At 36.2% G+C, this 18,342-nt stretch overlaps 1 protein-coding gene across 6 annotated transcripts in view; it reads left to right on the top strand.

Annotated features, from left to right (window-relative positions):
- The window catches only part of Hepacam2 (HEPACAM family member 2), a 36,991-nt gene extending 23,287 nt beyond the window's left edge, over positions 1-13,704 (top strand). For 3 of the 6 annotated variants that reach the window (XM_048784627.1, XM_048784629.1, XM_015506711.2), the window contains 5 exons: positions 5,179-5,304; positions 5,498-5,535; positions 6,818-6,891; positions 9,350-9,459; positions 13,031-13,704. In XM_048784627.1, the coding sequence (XP_048640584.1) occupies positions 5,179-5,304; positions 5,498-5,535; positions 6,818-6,891; positions 9,350-9,459; positions 13,031-13,071 (389 nt within the window). In that variant the 3' untranslated portion in view covers positions 13,072-13,704. Of the gene's footprint in view, positions 1-5,178; positions 5,305-5,387; positions 5,413-5,497; positions 5,536-6,817; positions 6,892-9,349; positions 9,464-13,030 lie in introns of those variants that run through there. The other 3 variants (XM_048784628.1, XM_015506710.2, XM_048784631.1) reach the window with 3 other exon arrangements.
- The last annotated feature ends 4,638 nt before the right edge of the window (positions 13,705-18,342 follow it).

The raw sequence follows: 18,342 nt of genomic DNA, 5'->3' as shown, positions 1-18,342 counted from the left end.
CTCAAGTCAAGGTTTCCAGTTTGGTCTCCACTTTGGGCCTCTGTAGATAACAATTGACATAGAACTACAACCCTGACATCCAGACCCTGAGACCTCGTATGACGTCCCTCTGGGCATCCACCACAGAATAAGTGTATTTTTTCAGGTGGGGCTGTGGTGGAGTGTGGAAATAGCATACCTCTCAATATGGCACCTTAACTCCATAGGGATATGAATCAGCTGCCATAATCAGGGAACAGATTGGATGGGAGAGATCTCAGGACTCCATTCTGATCTAGAAATAGACACAGTGAGTGGTAGCATATGGCTCTCCTGTTTTGGGTGCAGTCTCTTAAACAGCAGGGTTTCGATACCATGGATACCACACCTCTTGCCCATATTTGCATTTAACATGTTATTCCATTTTATTTGTTTGCTTAAGGAGGGGGCAAATAGCATTTGCAGTCAGCCTTCAGTAAATGAGTCAATTATGTTTAAATAATGGGAAGGATAGCATGCTGTGGGCTAAGGAAAAGTGTAAACTTTATAAAAGGAGAAAAAGGGGAAGTCCTACAAGTGTCCAGAACTGCATGGGGATCCACATACATTCTCTGGGGCAATGTGGTCATAATTTCCCTACTGTCTTGTTTTCAAGTTCGAGTTGTGAAAGTTTGTGTATCCAAACCACACTATCTAGGGCTGAAACCACAGAAGCCGTGCCCTTTGATTTGCATTCTGGAATATACAAGCAATGTTAACAGAGAACCAGGATACTCCAGAAGAGAAGGGAGCTAAGAAAGAGATTTTGTTCTGAGAAAAGGACCACCCTTATTCTTATGATCCCCAAGGAGGATGCCTGGCCTTTGACACAGCCAAGGTTTGGGTCTGACAGTTGCTGGCCACCACCACGTGGTTCTCTCATGTAGAGTAAACAGAAGCCAAGGGAAAGAGGCAAGAGGGCAATAAGGAAGGAGTCTAAAAAAAAAAAAAATAGGAAGAAATGGGGGATGGGAAGAATGTAATCCTGTATAGGAGAGACTGTGCAAATTAGGTCATTTCAGCAAATACATATCAAAAGAGACAAAAAGTTAACAAACAAAGGAGAGTAGGGGAAATGTATCTTAACATAAAACATCCAGTCATCTTCATATGTTAAACTTTATAATGGACTCCAGAATTATAGAATTGTCCCACGCCAGATTGAAACTTCACCATTAGAATGAGAGGTACTCTGAAACAAGAATTAGCAAAAACCCTTCAGAGGTTTTTGTTGTTGTTGTTGTTAATTTTTGGTTTTGTTTTTTGTGGTAAGGGGATTGAACCCATGGGTGCTCCACCACTAGCTACATCCCCAGTTAGGGTCTCACAAGATTGCCTAGGCCAGTCTTGAACTTGCGATGCTCCTTGCCTCAGCCTCTGAGTGGGTGGGATTATAGGCATGTCCTGCCTTATCCAGATATTTTCAAGTTTAAGAAAAAAAATTGAGATTATAATAAAATGTTTTTTTTTCTGCAATTTTACTCATGGTAAAGCACATCATAGAAGCTTGAAGAGACTTAACTGCTATTCATTCTTGTTTTAGGAGTCATAGGCTATTGAATTTAGGTTATCACAAAGTGAAAGAGTTGAAGCACCTGAAGTTTGGAATTAGAAAAGGCTAGAGGAAAAGCTGATTAATAGGAATCTATTTGCTAATTGAAAAAAACATTTTGAGCACAGATTAATGAGAAAAAAATTGAATTCCCAGTCAGGAAAAAAAACAAAAAAGCTTCAGATTCTATTCTAGAACTTACTATGGCAAATATTTTATTTTCTCTGACATTATTTCTTTGTACCTATAACTGGTGCTGTAAGTTTTATCGTTTTCATTATTATTGATATGATACAACTACAAGTAAATGGGAAGCAATACACATCTGGTTTTATATATACATAATACATATGTTTAATTTTACATTATCTGAAAATTCCCTTAACTAATTTTAATTTTAATATCAGATCTAAAATGAAGAACTAGAGAATTCCTTTGCTAAAAGTGATAAAACTGACTCTATTATTTGGCATTTTTTAATCGATTATTTTTCTGTTTGCTTTGCTTTTTTCTTTCTTTATTTTCTTTCTTTGTTTTCTTTTCTTTTCTTTTTTTAAGTGCTGGGGATCTCACACCTGCTAGGCTGTACCACTGAGCTACATTCCCAGCCCCTTTGTTTCCTTTTCTTTTTCTTTCTTTCTTTCTTTTTACTTTCAGTATTTCAGAGAGCATTCTATTTGCCTTTATCTTATTGGGAACTACAGTGGAGTATGAATTCTTGTAGATTTACATCCTAGGAGTACAATCGATGAGCTTTTCTTTAACATCCAAAAGTATACCTCTAGGATGATGAAGAAACCACTCCTATAAAAAACACCAAAATGATCTAGAGATGTTGACTCTGAAGAAGAGAGTTGTCAGGGAGATGTGAGAGTTCCACCAATTGATACAGCATAAAACAGAAAACAAATTTGATTTATTTGTTGTACCTCCGATTGGTAAAACTGAAAGTATTTGGGTTTCAGGATAGTGGTCAGTCAGAAATGGTGAAAAGAGCATAGAATTATAGTCAGGCATACTGGATTAAAATTTGAATGCTGGAGTTTTAAAGATCCATCTTTTGTATAGAATTTTTTCTTGCATTGTGGAAACAGGAAAAAGCAGGAAAGGTAAAAGTGTAATTTTGATTAAGACTTCTAAGTCTCTAAAGTCTAAGAAACAAATAAAAATGTGTAACTAACAAGCAAAGAGAAATAAAATAAAATGCTGATTAAGAAAATTTAGAGAAAGAAACAAAAATGCAGGAAATAGAGAATAGTTAGAATGTAAGATCTAAGCCAAAAATTAGTAATTACATTAAGCATTAATGAACTAAATATTCCAACTGAAAGACAAATATTGTCAAACTGGATTTTAAAACTCATTGAATTTCACTCACAGGTTGACCGTAGATTTAAATAAGAGTTCAGCAAAAATCAACAAAAGCACTTCTGTGAGAAATTAATAGCTATATGGAATTAACAATAAAGAATATTGCATATTTTATTGTTATTTGTAAATTATGTGCTACTCATTCTTTATATAAATAAAATTTATAAATAATGAAGGTATAAATGTGCAATTTTTTGAGACTGAGTTACCAGTATGCCACCAGATAAAGTGTCCTATTTACATAATAAACTTGTAAACCTCTCTGGCTGTCCCAAATCAAAAAGTATCAGATCAAGAAGACAACTTAAAGGCAATCATTCTCACCTTTTCCTTTTATCAATGTGAAAATCAAAACCCTGAGAATCAAATGGCTCACCTAAAATTTCAGAGTTCTTTAAGCTCTTTAGAGAGAACAAATCTATGAAGCAGGCATACAATATTGAGAGAGAGAGAGGGAGAGAGAGAGAGAGAGAGAGAGAGAGAGAGAGACTAAGACCTCACAAAGAAATCACCAAAGGGCTAAAATAATTCCAACTGGAAGGCCAACTTTCTAACAGTTGGAGAGTATTATTTCTTGTACAATTTAATAACAAAGAGGAGATCAACTATTGTTCTCTTACATTTTATGATGTCTAGTCTAGATCTAGAACCAATAAAATGCCATTCTAGTTCATTTTAAACCACTTTACGTATATTTCTGCTATCCGGCTTTAAAAAAAGAATTTAACTTAAAATCTGTTTAAAAGCAATATCATGCAACTGTTATTCTATAGAAGAGCATTTTAAGAGTGAAATTTTCTGAATACATATTAGAAATTTATAAATTTCTCACTAGAAATGAAGATTTTTGATAATAAAAAAAAACAATCTTGTTTATCTCTTGTGTACTCAGGGGGAAAGACAAATATGGGAACAGTGTTGCTTGGGGAAGTTACAAGGGATAACTGGATTTCCATGACTTGTTCAGCAGTTTGGAATGTATCATCTACACTACATTTTGAAACTATTCTAAGTGGAAAAGACAAGAAAGTGTAGATAGGTTCATACTGAGGGAAGATTAATGCTTCCTGCTGATCTTGGCTGCTAAAGACCTCAACAAAGATTTACAATCCAGGATGACAGCATGCAGACTCATATTTAGTGAGGAGCTGAATGGCCACATGTTCTTCACCACACCCAGAATGGAATTGGCACCAGATGACTTTCATTTCTACTTGAATCTGGACAGATACAAGCACCCACCATGATTCATTTCCACATCAATATCTAAGTCACATGGTAATATGGATGACATCTGTTTTCCACATTTTTGTGGAGGTCACAACTATTTCTTACTATACAGGTTAAATATAACTAAACAAATTATAATCTGGAGCTGGTATTAACATAGCTCCGGTTAATAAATTATGTTAAAATAACATTAGAGAGAGGTGGCATCAAGAGTTAAGAGCCTGGGGTCATATCTACCACTTATAACCTGAGTGACCTGGGGAAAGCCTCAGCTTCTTCATCTGTAAGAGGAGATGATGAAATAACACCTCCCTGATAAGATCATTGGGAGGAGTCTGTGAGTTAATGTGTCCTGCATTCTTAAAACACAACCTGACATATTGCAAGTATTCAGCAGATGTTAGCTACTAGCACCATATACTACAGTCATATTAACAAAGGGAATAAACTTACAAAACAAAATGAATTTTAGTCACAAGGTGAGACTTTGAACGATTTATTGAAAATCATATTCATTTGAGTTTTAGGATTGACCTTTCTTGATTAGTTCAAATACACTTTACTAATTTTTGGCCAATACCTCTCTACATTTAATTATATACCACCATCCCCTTAGAAAATTCACATTTAAAAAGGTGAGATGGAAGGAAGTGGGGAGGGAGGGAGGTAGAGTGAGAATATCCAGTATCTGGGGATGCAGAGACAATGAGCTGACATAGATTTAAGTTACAGTGGCAAATACAATTGAGAAGTATGACATGAGCTATTTGCTCATTAAGTACAATGTGCCAGTATTATCCCAGGCAGTTTACCACACAAGTTTCCAATCACAATATCGCTGGGGAATTTTATGTGGATGGGTGTGTATGTGTTCTAAAATAAGTTTGCGCCTTTCATTTGGTGTCTCTCCAGTTTTGTAATAGCATCTTATTTAACATATTGAATGATGATCAACATGTAAAATCACACAGTAATTTATTACTAAAATATATTTATTTTTTATTTAGGACTAGAGAAACTTGCACAAAAAGGCAAATCATTGTCCCCTTTAGCAAGTATAACTGGAATATCATTATTTTTTATTATATCCATGTGTCTTCTCTTCCTATGGAAAAAATATCAACCCTACAAAGGTAGGTAAAGATTAGAAAAAAATTAAGCTATATATACATACTTTTATATACATCTTACTACATTTTTTCTCTTTGGGTTTTAGCTATAAAACAGAAGCTAGAAGGCAGGTAATGCATGTTTCTATGGAAATAATTTTTGAATGTTTTTTCCTCAATTATTATCCCTGATAGAAGTACTTATTTGTCTTTTCAGGCCAGAGACAGAATACAGGAGAGCGCAAACATTTTCAGGTAATGGTGAGTCGAAAAAGTGGTATTATCAACATTAATTAATGTTGTTATTTGAATTAGTGATATTACTATCAATGTAATAGAAGTAAAATAAGCTGATATTAGTATGATATCTATAATAATATAACATTCATAATAATAATTGAATAGCACCTTCATTACAAAGTGCTGTCCCTGTATTCGTTTTATGTAAGCCACAAAAATGTGTAAAAGAAGCCTGGAAGTCACTCTCAACTCTGTTTTTCAGGCAAGAAAACTAAGGATCCGAGATTAAATCACTTTCCATAGTTACTGAGTTCTGATGAATCCTTTCTTATTCATTTATTCATTATTATTATTTTGAAAATGCCAAAGGGCTGTCTCGCTTTGTTAATTCCTAGGGATGCTGGGATGCCACCCACTCCATCCCACACAGAAGAGGAACTGGAGGTTTGGCAGGGCCAGTGCTGCTGCTTTGTCCCCACTTGACCCTCATTACCTTCGCTGTTGACTCTGCACTGAGTTGTTGCAAGTTAACAATGGAGATTTTGCTCAGACCTTGGCATCACCAGGAGCTAGTTCAATCCCTTCTATGCCACATTCCCCTTGGGAAAATTATTTTTCTTGACCTCAACTTCCTCATCTATACAATAGAGATAAAAACTTCTTCCTAGTGTTGCTCTGAGAATTAAATAAAATTACGTAGGAGAAGAACCTAATACCCAAATGCTTAATAAATGTGTAACTTGTTCCTCTTAGCTAGCCCTTGCCTACTTACAAATGATTGCCTGCAGAACAGGAAAGGGCCCTGAGATCATTTGGCTTCTTCCTACCACCCCAATTCCATCACCTTACAGATGATATTTGTGACATGTTGTATTGTATGATATTTTATATATCTGAGAAGCTATAGTTACTCTTTTCCATTATGGTGATCTCTGTTAGATATAGCAGGGTGCAGTAGCTATTATGGGTGCATCAAAGGCTAAAACCTTGGTGTCCACAAGTCTGAATATTGAGGGCTACAAAGGACAAGCCTGTTCTCATGTGTGTATGTGAATATGTAATACATTGTTTCCACCTCAGGCTTTAAGAATAATTCCAGTTCCAGTTCAGTTTCAATTCAGAAGGGCTGATTTCCAACACTGCTCAAAGGCAGTATGACCACATGGCATTAGGAAATGTTAAATTGGTTTTGTACCTATACCATTTAATTTGACAATAATGTTTTACTATGGTTTTAAAAAACAACAATCGCAAGTCAAAGCTTTGGATTTGAAAGTAGTATTGTTTTCTATTTCAGGCCATGAAGATGCTCTGGATGACTTTGGAATATATGAATTTGTTGCTTTTCCAGATGCCTCTGGTGTTCCCAGGGTTGGTTTTCCTAGTGTCTGATTAACCAAGAAGTAGAATTCTGCTTCACCAGAGGTGTAAGCAGCATTTGTTTAAGAACTTGGGCAGTGTAGTCCAATGGCTGCATTTCCCCCTGCTGCATTAAGAAGTGTTGACTTACTCTGTAATGAATGATGTGGCTGGATCTGGGGAGTTAGCTAAGGTGTTTTTTTTTTTCTCAGTTTTTATAAGCTAATACAAACAAGGAAGCAACACTAAGTAATAAGTATTCTTTACCTGGTTAGCTTAGCAAAGAGATTGGTATAGGACCAGATTTCCTTCTAGATTGGTATAGGACCAGTTTTCCCTCTTCTTCCTTATTTCCCTATGATAGTCCATTTATGCAAGGGGTCATAAATGGATGTCTTGCTTCTGGGCATTCTCACTTCCATTTTTTTTTTAAGAACTAGTTGCTATTAGAAAATGGTCACTTTTCTTGTCCAGAGCATTCTGTCCATGTGTAAGGTTCATCCAGTAAGTTTCCTGGCCACAGACTTTATTTCAGAAGTGCCATGTGAGTAACAGAGAGGAGTTGATTGGATTTCATTTTACTCCCTAAGGGTAAGTCACTAACACCAGTGCCCACATTGTCATAAGATGAAAAGAACTCTTCCCCTGGAAAGGCTTTGCATTGTCCCATTCAATCCCAGTCAGGATTGGCTCACCCTTCACTTTCACAACCAAAAGACAAAAATAAATATTTGATGGATCAGTTATTTAAAATAGCTTCTCACAGGGACAGCACTACTTTAAGGTGTGCCTTCAATTGGTAGAGCAGGAAACTGAAGAACCAAGAGGACTTATAGTTGAATCTTTGAGGCTAGAAGTTTATTTGAAATAATGCACAATTTTATTCTTAGGAATTCATTGGAAATGAGTGAGATTTGTGTAAAAAAAACCTTAAATTTATGCTTGTGAAAAATTATTGGAGCTATGTAAATATGAAGGACTAAAAAGTTTGGGATACAAATTAGGAGGTCCTCTATTGACTCAAAATGCTACAATCCTCAAGAATTTGAAGCAGAGAAATTTAAATGCATCTCAGAAGACCTCTTGTTTGTGTCATAAATGGAATAACTTGATTTGGAGCTATGCCCATTTTCAAAGCTGAAAACTCCTGACGAAACTTCTGAAGTTCTTAGTTGGTCATGCCAGGTGCTATGGGGAAGAAGTGAGAAATCAAAACCAACAACCATAGGAAGAGAATGGAGACCAGGATGAGAGGAGGAGGATCTGAGTGAGAAGTAGCCAGGATGGCAGTTATGTGGGAAGATTAGCAGCCAATGCAATGACTTTACCAAGAAAACAAGGGCCCACAAAACTAAGATTGCAAAATTGAAGGAATTAAGGAAAATAAATTGAATTGCTAGGGGTTTGTTTAGTTTAAAAAAAAATCATCTCTTAGTTTATTGTGGTACATGCATAAGTGAAATTACTTCTCTATCTGTTGTACATTTCACTGTCCACTTAGCATCTCTTTCAGGAGATGGGCAGAAAATAATTGAATGATATGAACTAATGTGTGTATTCAACAGTTTTAATATTCGGTTAAGTTATTGATCATCATTTTTATCATAGCCCCTGCCTATTACGATGCCAAAGAAAAACAAGATTCTTTCTCAAGTACAAATCATAAATCAAAACTCCTCAACCCCAAATGATAGGACAATTCACATATAATAAAGCTTTAGTAAGTAAAAGTAAAACAGGCAGTCTCCAGAAAAGTATGAAGCAAAAATGTTCTAATATAACCCAGCAAATCAAGTTGGGATGAGGTAGGGCACTCCTCAGACTTGGCCAGGACAGTGTCCTCTAGGTGGAGCTATGTAAATAAGGACTAAAAGTCAGCAGCAGTATTAATATACAGGATGGCTTTTACTAAATTCCTACTATTCTTTCCTCATTCACTCAAACCTTTAGTTTTTAGAGCCCATTACTACATTCAAACCAAAATATCTCCCTTAATGTACTCCATATTTCTTGGTATTGTCTCTTGCAACAGGAATAGGGATTTTGGCTATATATTATTCTTTTAAGCTACCTTTTCACATGGAATTGGCAAATAGTGTCAAAGGTTAACTGAGAAGATGTCATATAAGAGATAATATGTTCGCTGGTTCTAAGCTGTTCTGTTATATCCTCTTTGCCATTTTTCCTTCCTATTATATTTCCTGTATAGTACTGACAGCCTTATTCTTCAATGAAGGGGAAAAAAAGTCATAGTTTTGTCAAGCTATATTCCTTTTCTGACCTCATAGCTTTGTTGCTGCACAAACCACCATAGGGTAAGTGCTGGAAATTGTAACAAGGAGGAAACAAACATTCTAGGTTCTAATTCTCTAATCATCACAACTGCCAGTTGTTTTCAACTCTATAGCATAGTGGAAAGAAATACTATTGACTAGTCTTGGCTAATTTTTTCATATGCCATATTTTCTAGATGCCAAGTAGGTCTATTCCAGCCTCCAATGGTGTATCAGGGCAAGATTTGCATAGTACAATTTACGAAGTTATTCAGCACATCCCTGCCCAACAGCAGGATCATCCAGAGTAAGTATGAATCTTCATTTGGTGGAGCTATGGAAGAGCTTACCTAGCATTCATCCTCAGAATTTATTGAAAGTCTCAGAAGAAAAATATTAAAACAGGAAATCATAGCTTCTGTACATTTGAAAATGTATAGGACATTTGCCCATCTGAAAATAATTTGGAGAAATAAAACAGGCAAACACACAAATATCTTCTGGGGCCATGACCTTGAGCCAGTGGACTAGATGCAGAGCTTTAGAATGAACTGTCTGTTGTGTACATTTCTCCCTCTTATGGTGTGTCCCCATGGAATCTACATCTAGGGATGAAAGGCATGTTCAGGTCAGTTCTCAAGCCATCTGGTTATCTTCATGATTTCCCAGTGGCCATGGTAATAGCAGAGCCACGATGATCTGGAAGTAAAAATAGGACTGGGATTAAAAAGCCTAAGGAAGGTCCACGGCACAGACAGCATCAAATACCAGACCAAGAGGACTGGTATCTCAGAGATGGCAAAAAACTTCTGTTGAGGCTAAAGTCAGGAAACCACTGATCCAGTTAAGCTCAAAGCTGTCACTAAGAAAGAAGTCTCTGTCCCCTCTTCATGATGGTGAAACTGAGCCCACAGTCTTTTGAAATAATGAAATGGACTATTTGTTGTGGACTGCAGCTGCCTGCAGGCATAACTGCCACAAATCATCTTCCATCATTCCTTTATTTGTCATTTATTGACTCTGAAAAGAACATCAATAACTACACCTAGGAACTTCCCCTCTGGCAACAGAAACAGTGCCAGCAAAGTAATTCATGCACACCTCTGGGCGAATACCAAAAATAACAGCTAGGAGTGAATGACTACATGAGAAATTATCTGATGGAGAGGAGACCTCAGTCTTGGGGGGGAATGGAGGAACTATGCAGTAACTTAAAGGCTAAATAAGTGACAAGACACTTCAGAGAACCCCAGAAAGTTATCTGGAGTCAGGTAAATTAGGAACAGATCTTGGTGGAACTAGAAACTAATGATTTGGGAAAAAAAAAACTAGTTTAAAGCAATATACTATTACTCTAATAGACTACTATAAAATGGGGTATTATTCCATGATAGTTTAAAAAATAAAAAACTCTCTGAAATGATGTCTAACCCTCTTTACTCTCTGGAATACAAAGTTAGGGGATGCTTTTTTTTTCTTTTTTTTTTTTATTGGTTGTTCAAAACATTATATATTTTTTTTTCTTTTACTTTCCTTTCCTATTCTCTCCTTCCTTCCTTTTTTTTTGATTGACATATAACTACATATTTATGGGGTTTAATGTAATGTTTTGATCTACGTCTAGATTATGTCATGATCAAATCAGGTTAATTAGCATATCTATCACCAGAATTTTGAAAGTATGTCTGCTTTAGAAGAGTGAATTCAGTAAATTCACTTATTTTCTATGTATCTTTTGTTCTAAATACCTACTTTGCCCATTAAAATGCAAGCAAACCAAATGAAAATTTGGGGTTTACCCTCTGGGATTCCTAAGTACCTAAATATGAAACAAATAATGAGTTAAAATTGTGAATGTGGCAACTACAACTTCAGAACACAAAAGCGATTTGGTTATTTTTGCATATGAGAAAACTGAGTCTCTCTCTTTTTTGTGGGTGGAGGAGGGCTTACCAGGCATTGAACCCAGGGACACTTAACCACTGAGCCACATCCCCAGCACTTTTTTTTTTTTTTTTTTGAGACAGGGTCTTGCTAAGTTGTTTGAGCTTCATTGAGTTGCTAGGCTGGCTTTGAACTTGCAATCCTTTTGCCTCAGCCTGGGTTTATAGGCAGGTGCCACTGTATCCAGCTTGATTCTCTTTTTAAAAAATCACCCTCTGAGACCAGATGGCTTTCAGACAGAAGTAAAATCTATAGAATAGCTTAAGAATCTAAAAGTTCATTTCAGAAAAAAATCTTTTGAAGGTGAAAAATTAAGCAGAAATGCTTTTCTTTTTCTATTTAGAATTTTTTTAGTTATATATAACATTAGGATTCATTTTTAACATAATTATAAAAGCATTAAATATAATTTGCTCCTATTATTTTTTTCAAACGCATAAGGGAACATGCAAAACTTCAGTAAAGGACATGCTCCTATGAAAGGCATCAGGATATCAACTCTTGATCACAGCCCACCAGGGAATGTCTTCTCAGCTCCCCGCTCTTCTCAACTTTTTCTCCTCTTCTGAGACCTGTTTGTTTTGTTTTGTTCTCTGTGTGTCTTTGTCTTCCAATGGCTCTCTCTTCCCTTCTTTGATTCCTTCCATTCCTGAGTCTGTACTTCTCTCTTCCTCTTGGTTTTTTATTTTTGTTTGTTTGGTAGTGGGAGTTGAATCCAAAGGCACTTTACCACTGACCTATATCCCCAGCCCTTTTTAAATTTTATTTATTTTGACACAGGGTCTCACTAAATTGCTTAGGGTTTTGCTAAGTTGCTGAGGCTGGCCTTGAACTTGCAACCTGCTGCCTCAGTCTCCTGAGTCACCAGGATTACAGGCCTACACCACAGTGCCTGGTGTCCTCTTATTTTCTGCAAGACTTCAAGTCTATCTTCCTTCTCCCTAAAATCCTTTAAAATTTTTTCTTCCTCTGTCACTCTTTTAATTTATCCAAATGGGAACCTAACATTTTTTAAAGTATTATTTTCTTTCCATACAGATTATGTTACCTACTATAAATTTTTAAATAGAATAGTGTTTTCTTTTTTATCATCACAAACTGTTTTTCACTTATTTTATTTACAGTCAATTCACAGACATGTAAATAAGACTGAGTCTTTTAAGGACTCCTTAGTTTAGCAAGTTCCTGTTTGGTTGTTTTAACCAAAGACTAATGATCCTTCATAAAATAAACATTCCTCCATAGAATAAATATTGCCCATAGATACAGAGACCATTTTTCTCTCCTGATTGCTTATGGTTTTTATTCTCTAGGTCCAATTAAATTCAAAGATCAATTTCATGAATAATGCAGGATTGCAGGTGGTTAGCAAACCTCTTCTATCCCTCACTCCCAGAGTGAATGCACAAGCACTGGGAAAGAATTCTAACTTACTGCTTTTTTTTTTTTTTCACCTTGACTTCACAGTCACTTCTAGGGTAAAAAAGACAGCCAAACAATTTCATCCTTTGCTTCGTAGACTATTTTCTTGAGTACATGTGATTGTGTGCTAATTGGACTGGTGTTTAACAAATTGGTAAATTGGTCGTGTTCATATCCAAGTACTCAGCCCAATTATTTGTCTATTGAACTTATATTTGTATTTCTTGAAATGCTGTCTGTTGACATCATTAAGTGTTCTTGGCATAGTTTGTTTTGAACCCAAGGATAATTATTATTTTCTTGAAAACAGGACATTCAAGTAGGTAAACCTTGAGTTTCAAAAGGTAATTGTCTAGAGAGTTTAATGGTTGCTTACTCTTCATATTTATTAATTAAAATTTCACTCATATGTTATACAGCTATGTAAAGAAATAGAGTAATTTAGAGTTCTTTTACCTGTAGATTTGGATATGTATACATCAGTTCACATATCCCTTATATCTGTTTACCAGGTGAGATTTCATGGGCAAATCAGTACATTGGAGTAAAATAATGAAGGGGCATTTTGGAAGAAAACTATGGAAATATATATTCATCTGGAATCAATGAAGAACTCCAACTCAATACCTTTTACTCATTACTTCTTTCAAATGCAGACTAGAAGCATTTATACAAATTGGACTACAGATTTTCCAGCACACATACAATGTGTTATACACCACAGAAACAGTGGGGAAATATTTCTCAGTGGACATTCTTATCATGGGGACTGTGAGGAAGGAGAAAAATGAAGCTTCCTCATCACTCTTTTTATATTAAATTTATCTCAAAAAGCATTCCAATCTGTACTTCCACTTTCATCAACATTCATTGATGCTATCCTAATCTCACCTAAAATTATGGATTAACATTTGTAAATTTTCCAGTAGGCTCTTGTTTTATTAAATTTTCATTACTGTTTAGATGGCTAAAAAAATTTCAATCGCCAAATTTATTTCTTGCTATTTGTGCCACAAAAATAATAAGGATGGTTGTTCCAAAGTAAGACTGTGCCTTCTCCCTGGTTGTCAAGGGTATTTTTGAAAAACGACTTGCAAACATGCTTAAAGAATTACTTGCAGAAGTCTTGTTTTTATTTTGTTCAAAGAAAAATGGATTCAAATAAATTATTCTGTTTTTGCGTTTATGTGGCCTTGATTCTTTATCTTATAAAGTAAGACATTACATAAGTCAGATTGTAGAGTTAGATTTCTTACCCTTATTTTGCAATGTACAGTAAAATGTAGATTATAGAGAACTATTGCCAGCTAGCTGGGCTGGCAACCTGAGCTGGGTTCACAAGAGCTGGCTACATCAATAACTAACAAAACGGCGAAAGAAGCATGCAACACACAGAAATACCTTTTGCTTGCAGGAATCAGGGATGGCTCTCGACCTTAAGGGTATGTTGGAAAGAGAGTGGGCACACCTGAAACCATCCCATTTATTGAGGAGAGGACATTCGAGAAAGTTCAACCCAAATGAGGCAAGGGATTGGGTTTCAGGGAGGTGTATCCCAGTCTCATTGGGTGAAGCCCACTCCCAGAGCTTCATTCCCCTGCCTAGCGGAAGTGAGGTCCACCTGCTTTCACACTCAGCAGAAGCCAGTTCCACACCTCCATCACTCAAGGCTAAGGGTGCTGAGCTCCTATGTGGCAGCTCCTGATGGAGAACTATTAAAATAAAAAGTCTTCACTCTTACATTATAGGTGGGACTACAAATTGGTGCAACCAATCTGGAAAGCATTATAGAGATTCCTTGGAAAATTTGGAATGGAACCACCATTTGACGCAGCTATCCCACTCCTTGATCTACACCCAAAGGACTTAAAAACAGCATTCTACAGTTATGCAGCCACATCTATGTTTATAGCAGCTCAATTCACAGTAGCTAAACTATGGAACTAACCTAGATGCCTTTCAATAGATGAATGGATAAAGAAACTGTGATATATATATATATATATATATATATATATATACACACACACACACACACATACACACACACACACAGTGGAATATTACTCAGCATTAAAAGAGAATAAAATCATGGCATTTGCAGCTAAATAGATGGAGTTGGAGAATATCATTCTAAGTGAAGTTAGCCAATCCCCAAAAACCAAAGGCTGAATTTTTTCTCTGATAAGTGGGTGCTGATCCATAATGGGGGGGAGGAATGGAGGAATTTTGGATAGGGCAAAGGAAGGGAAGGAAAAGGGAGGAGGCATGGAGGTAGAAAAGATGGTAGAATGAGACTGACATCATTACCCTGGATACATGTATGATGATACAAATGGTGTGACTCAGTGTGCAACCAAGGAAATGAAAAATTGTGCTCCATTTGTGTACCATGAATCAAAATGCATTCTGCTGTCATGCGTAACTAATTAGAACAAATAAATTATTTTTCAAAAATTCTTTTTATTGGTTCTTTTTAGTTATTCATAACATGATTCACTGTGACATAATTATAAAAGCATATTAATTTGCTAATTCTGACCATAATATTTCCACTTTGCCTTCCCTTTTCCCTTCCCTCTGTTCTACTGATCTTCCTGCAAATTACTTATGAAGACCAATGAAATAGAAGAGAAGACACAGAAAGAAACCCACACGAATACATGTAGCTGATACTAGACAAATGTGCCAAAAACATGATGGAGAAAAGGGTCCTTTTAACAAATGGTGCTGGAAAAACTAGAAATCCATATGTAGTAGAATGAAACTTGACCTCTATCTCTCACCCTACACAAAAGTCAATTCAAAGAAGACAGAAGAACTGGAAATTAGACCAGAAACTCTTCAACTGTTAGAAGTAAATATAGGCCCAACACTCCAACATGTCAGCCTAGGAACTGACTTCCCTAAAAAGATTCCTAAACCATAAGACATAAAACCAAAAATCAATGAGTGGGATGACACCAAATTAAACTCCTGCATAGCAAAGTGTAGAGAGAACTTATAGAATGGGAGATCTTTGCCATCTTTTTAATATTCAGAATGTAAAAAACTTCACACCAAAATAAAGATCTTATTCCTTCATGCCTGGTCACTTTATACAGAAGAAAAGAAATGATGCAAAGCAATTTCTTTTTAAAAATATTTAAAGCATACTGCTCCATTTATACTGTCCTTCTCATATGTTCATGGAAGGCTTGTTGCAAAGAAAATTAAGACAGTTTCACGACTCCTTTCAGGCCTTCTCTCTATCACACTTATATACTTTTCTATTGCAAAAGCCAATCCATTGCTACCACAAATATTTCCTTCTATATTTAATAAAATAAAAAATATCTGATTAGAAAAGGAATTTGTGTTCACTTTAAACATATTGTCTGTACTTGGAAACACAGGGAGACTCACCCTAAGACAATTAAAATCTTTTGTCATCTTACCTCTCAAAAATAACCTGTGAGCATTTCCCTCAATTAGTTATTTATAGTATATTCATATTTCTTCCAGTTCCAGGAAGGATTTGTGGTAGCTTATATAAATGCATAATATAATAACAAGATAAACTGCACCCTCAAAATAAAGTTGATATGAATAAAAAAAGATAAAAGAATAATAAGAGACAAAGTTAAAGCAGAAATGAGGTTAGTGACCAGTGTGATGAACTCCCCTTCATCTGTGAGCTTGGTTTTACACTATGAGTAGCATATTCTGGCATATATCTAAGGAGGGGCTTCTAAGCTGAATGCAATTTGTGTTACAGCCAAAGGAAGTTCAAAAGCCATTGCAGGGTCACAAGAGAGCAGGTCAGTGTTGGTGTTCACCCATCCACCCATCCACCCCAGCTCCATCTGCTCCCCCCTCCTTCTCCATCTTGTGTCCCTCCTTCCCAAGGCTGTGGTGCTCTTGCTGATGCATCTCTGACTTTGTGGGCACACACTGTCTACAATGAACTATGGCTACATGTCTGTTTTCCCCTTCCTAAACCCAGCCCTGAAATACTTTAATACACAGTCTTTCTAGAAAAGGTAAGAATACATTCAGATGATTCCCAAATCAAAAGCCTATGGAAAATTTGCACCAAGATAATGTGTCATTAGTTTTAGGTTTGGCTATTTCTGTGTATCACTTCAGAATTTCTCACCACAAACCACAGGAAATACAACTACATATTCATATTTTTTTCAAACTCACTTTTTCAATTACTTGTAATTCCTCTCATTTCCGTATCTCTCACACGCAAAAAAAAAAAAAAAAAAGACTCCCTTAGTGCATGGTTCTGCTCAAAGCAGCAAGGAATTGCTGAAGGGAGAAATACGAAAAGATCTAGAATCCAATTAACTTTTGCCGTCATTGGTGTGTAACACCAGACGACTCACTGCTCTTTCAGTAAATGGGGATGAAAATCTCATAAATTAATCAAGGTTTCCAAGGGAAGTGATGAACCAAAACCCAGATGTTCACCTAATTAACAAATTAATCTTTAAAAACCAGCCTAAAGTTCTTTTCTTATTACTAAACATAAGCTGAGCCATTGCTAGTTTTCAACTTTATATTACTGCTTCTAACTTGGAAATAAACATATTCTTAGTGCTTATTATTTTAAAAGAATATATTTCATGGATAAACTTTTAAGCAAAAATTTAAATAGTTACAAATAAATTGCAGTTCTCCTTGGTTTTCTGACATTTGTACTTCCATGTGAATAAGACAATTTCAGTTAAACTACACACATATGCTCATAGAACCAGGTCCATGTGATTCTTCATTTCTACTAGATATGTGCTTTCTGAAGTTTTGTTACAATGATAAAAATCAAGTAATAACACCGTAGGCATGTAGGTAGCTATTTTACTGTATTTTATTAAAGTTTTAACTTTTTAGAAAGTTATGATTTTCTGATTCTACATTGCTATACAATCATTTGTATTTGTATGTCATTCTTATATATTCCTCTTTGTAAATTCAGGCACCGGTGACCAAAAGGAGGCAGATTAAAGCTCTGAACAAGGCTTTATTGAGATTGGCTCCCAGGCGAGAGCCTCCAGACCAACAGAGGGAGTCCAGGGAAATCGCACCCAGGCTCAGCTGGATTAGAATTTTGTTGGGTTTAGGGCAGGAAAGGAGGGCTTAGGACAGGAAAGGGAGATTTATAGGGTCCCTTGTCCCCCTGGGGTTGGTTGGGGGATCTTGTTAAGATCCTTGCCCTTCCAGGATTAGTCAGGAGACCCTGCTGATTGACAGGTGGTTATCACTGCTTGTCTGTGGACGCCTGATTGATAGTTGTCTCGCCCGCCCCCAGGTTGCCTGATGCTTTGTTCCCTTAGCCACCCCAAACCGACCTAACACTCTCAAGTTCGCGTTCTAATATACAAGTTTCATGAGGCAATAAGAAAGAAAGGATATTTATTCTCCGCCTATGGACACAGAACTTGGGTTTAGCCCTGTTATTCTCCTCCCTTCTCATCTAAAAAACTGTTAAATGCAATTACCATATTAACCTTGAAATTTATAAACACTTTCACATATATGACCTTCTGCGAGCTTCATGAGGACTCTGTGGCCTGGAACAAGTATGTCCCACAGATGAAGAAACCAAGACCCTAGAGTAAAACGACTTTGCTAAAGACACCAAACCAATGGGTGGCAGAGCTGATCTTTGAACTGCACTTCTGGCTCCAAGGTACCATGCAACATATCCTGCACATGCAAACCCCAAGTAGAGTACACACCAGTGTATCTTCTGTCAGCCTTACCTTGGGAGCTTTATTAGTTTCAAATACCACTGGGCCTTCAGTAATCAGTTTTTTTACTTTTTTTTTTTTTTTTT

This window comes from Marmota marmota, unplaced genomic scaffold (genome assembly GCF_001458135.2).
Source record: "Marmota marmota marmota unplaced genomic scaffold, marMar, whole genome shotgun sequence".
Classification (NCBI taxonomy): domain Eukaryota; kingdom Metazoa; phylum Chordata; class Mammalia; order Rodentia; family Sciuridae; genus Marmota; species Marmota marmota.
Note: the sequence above shows the minus strand (reverse complement) of the source record. Positions and strands in the feature narration are given on the sequence as shown.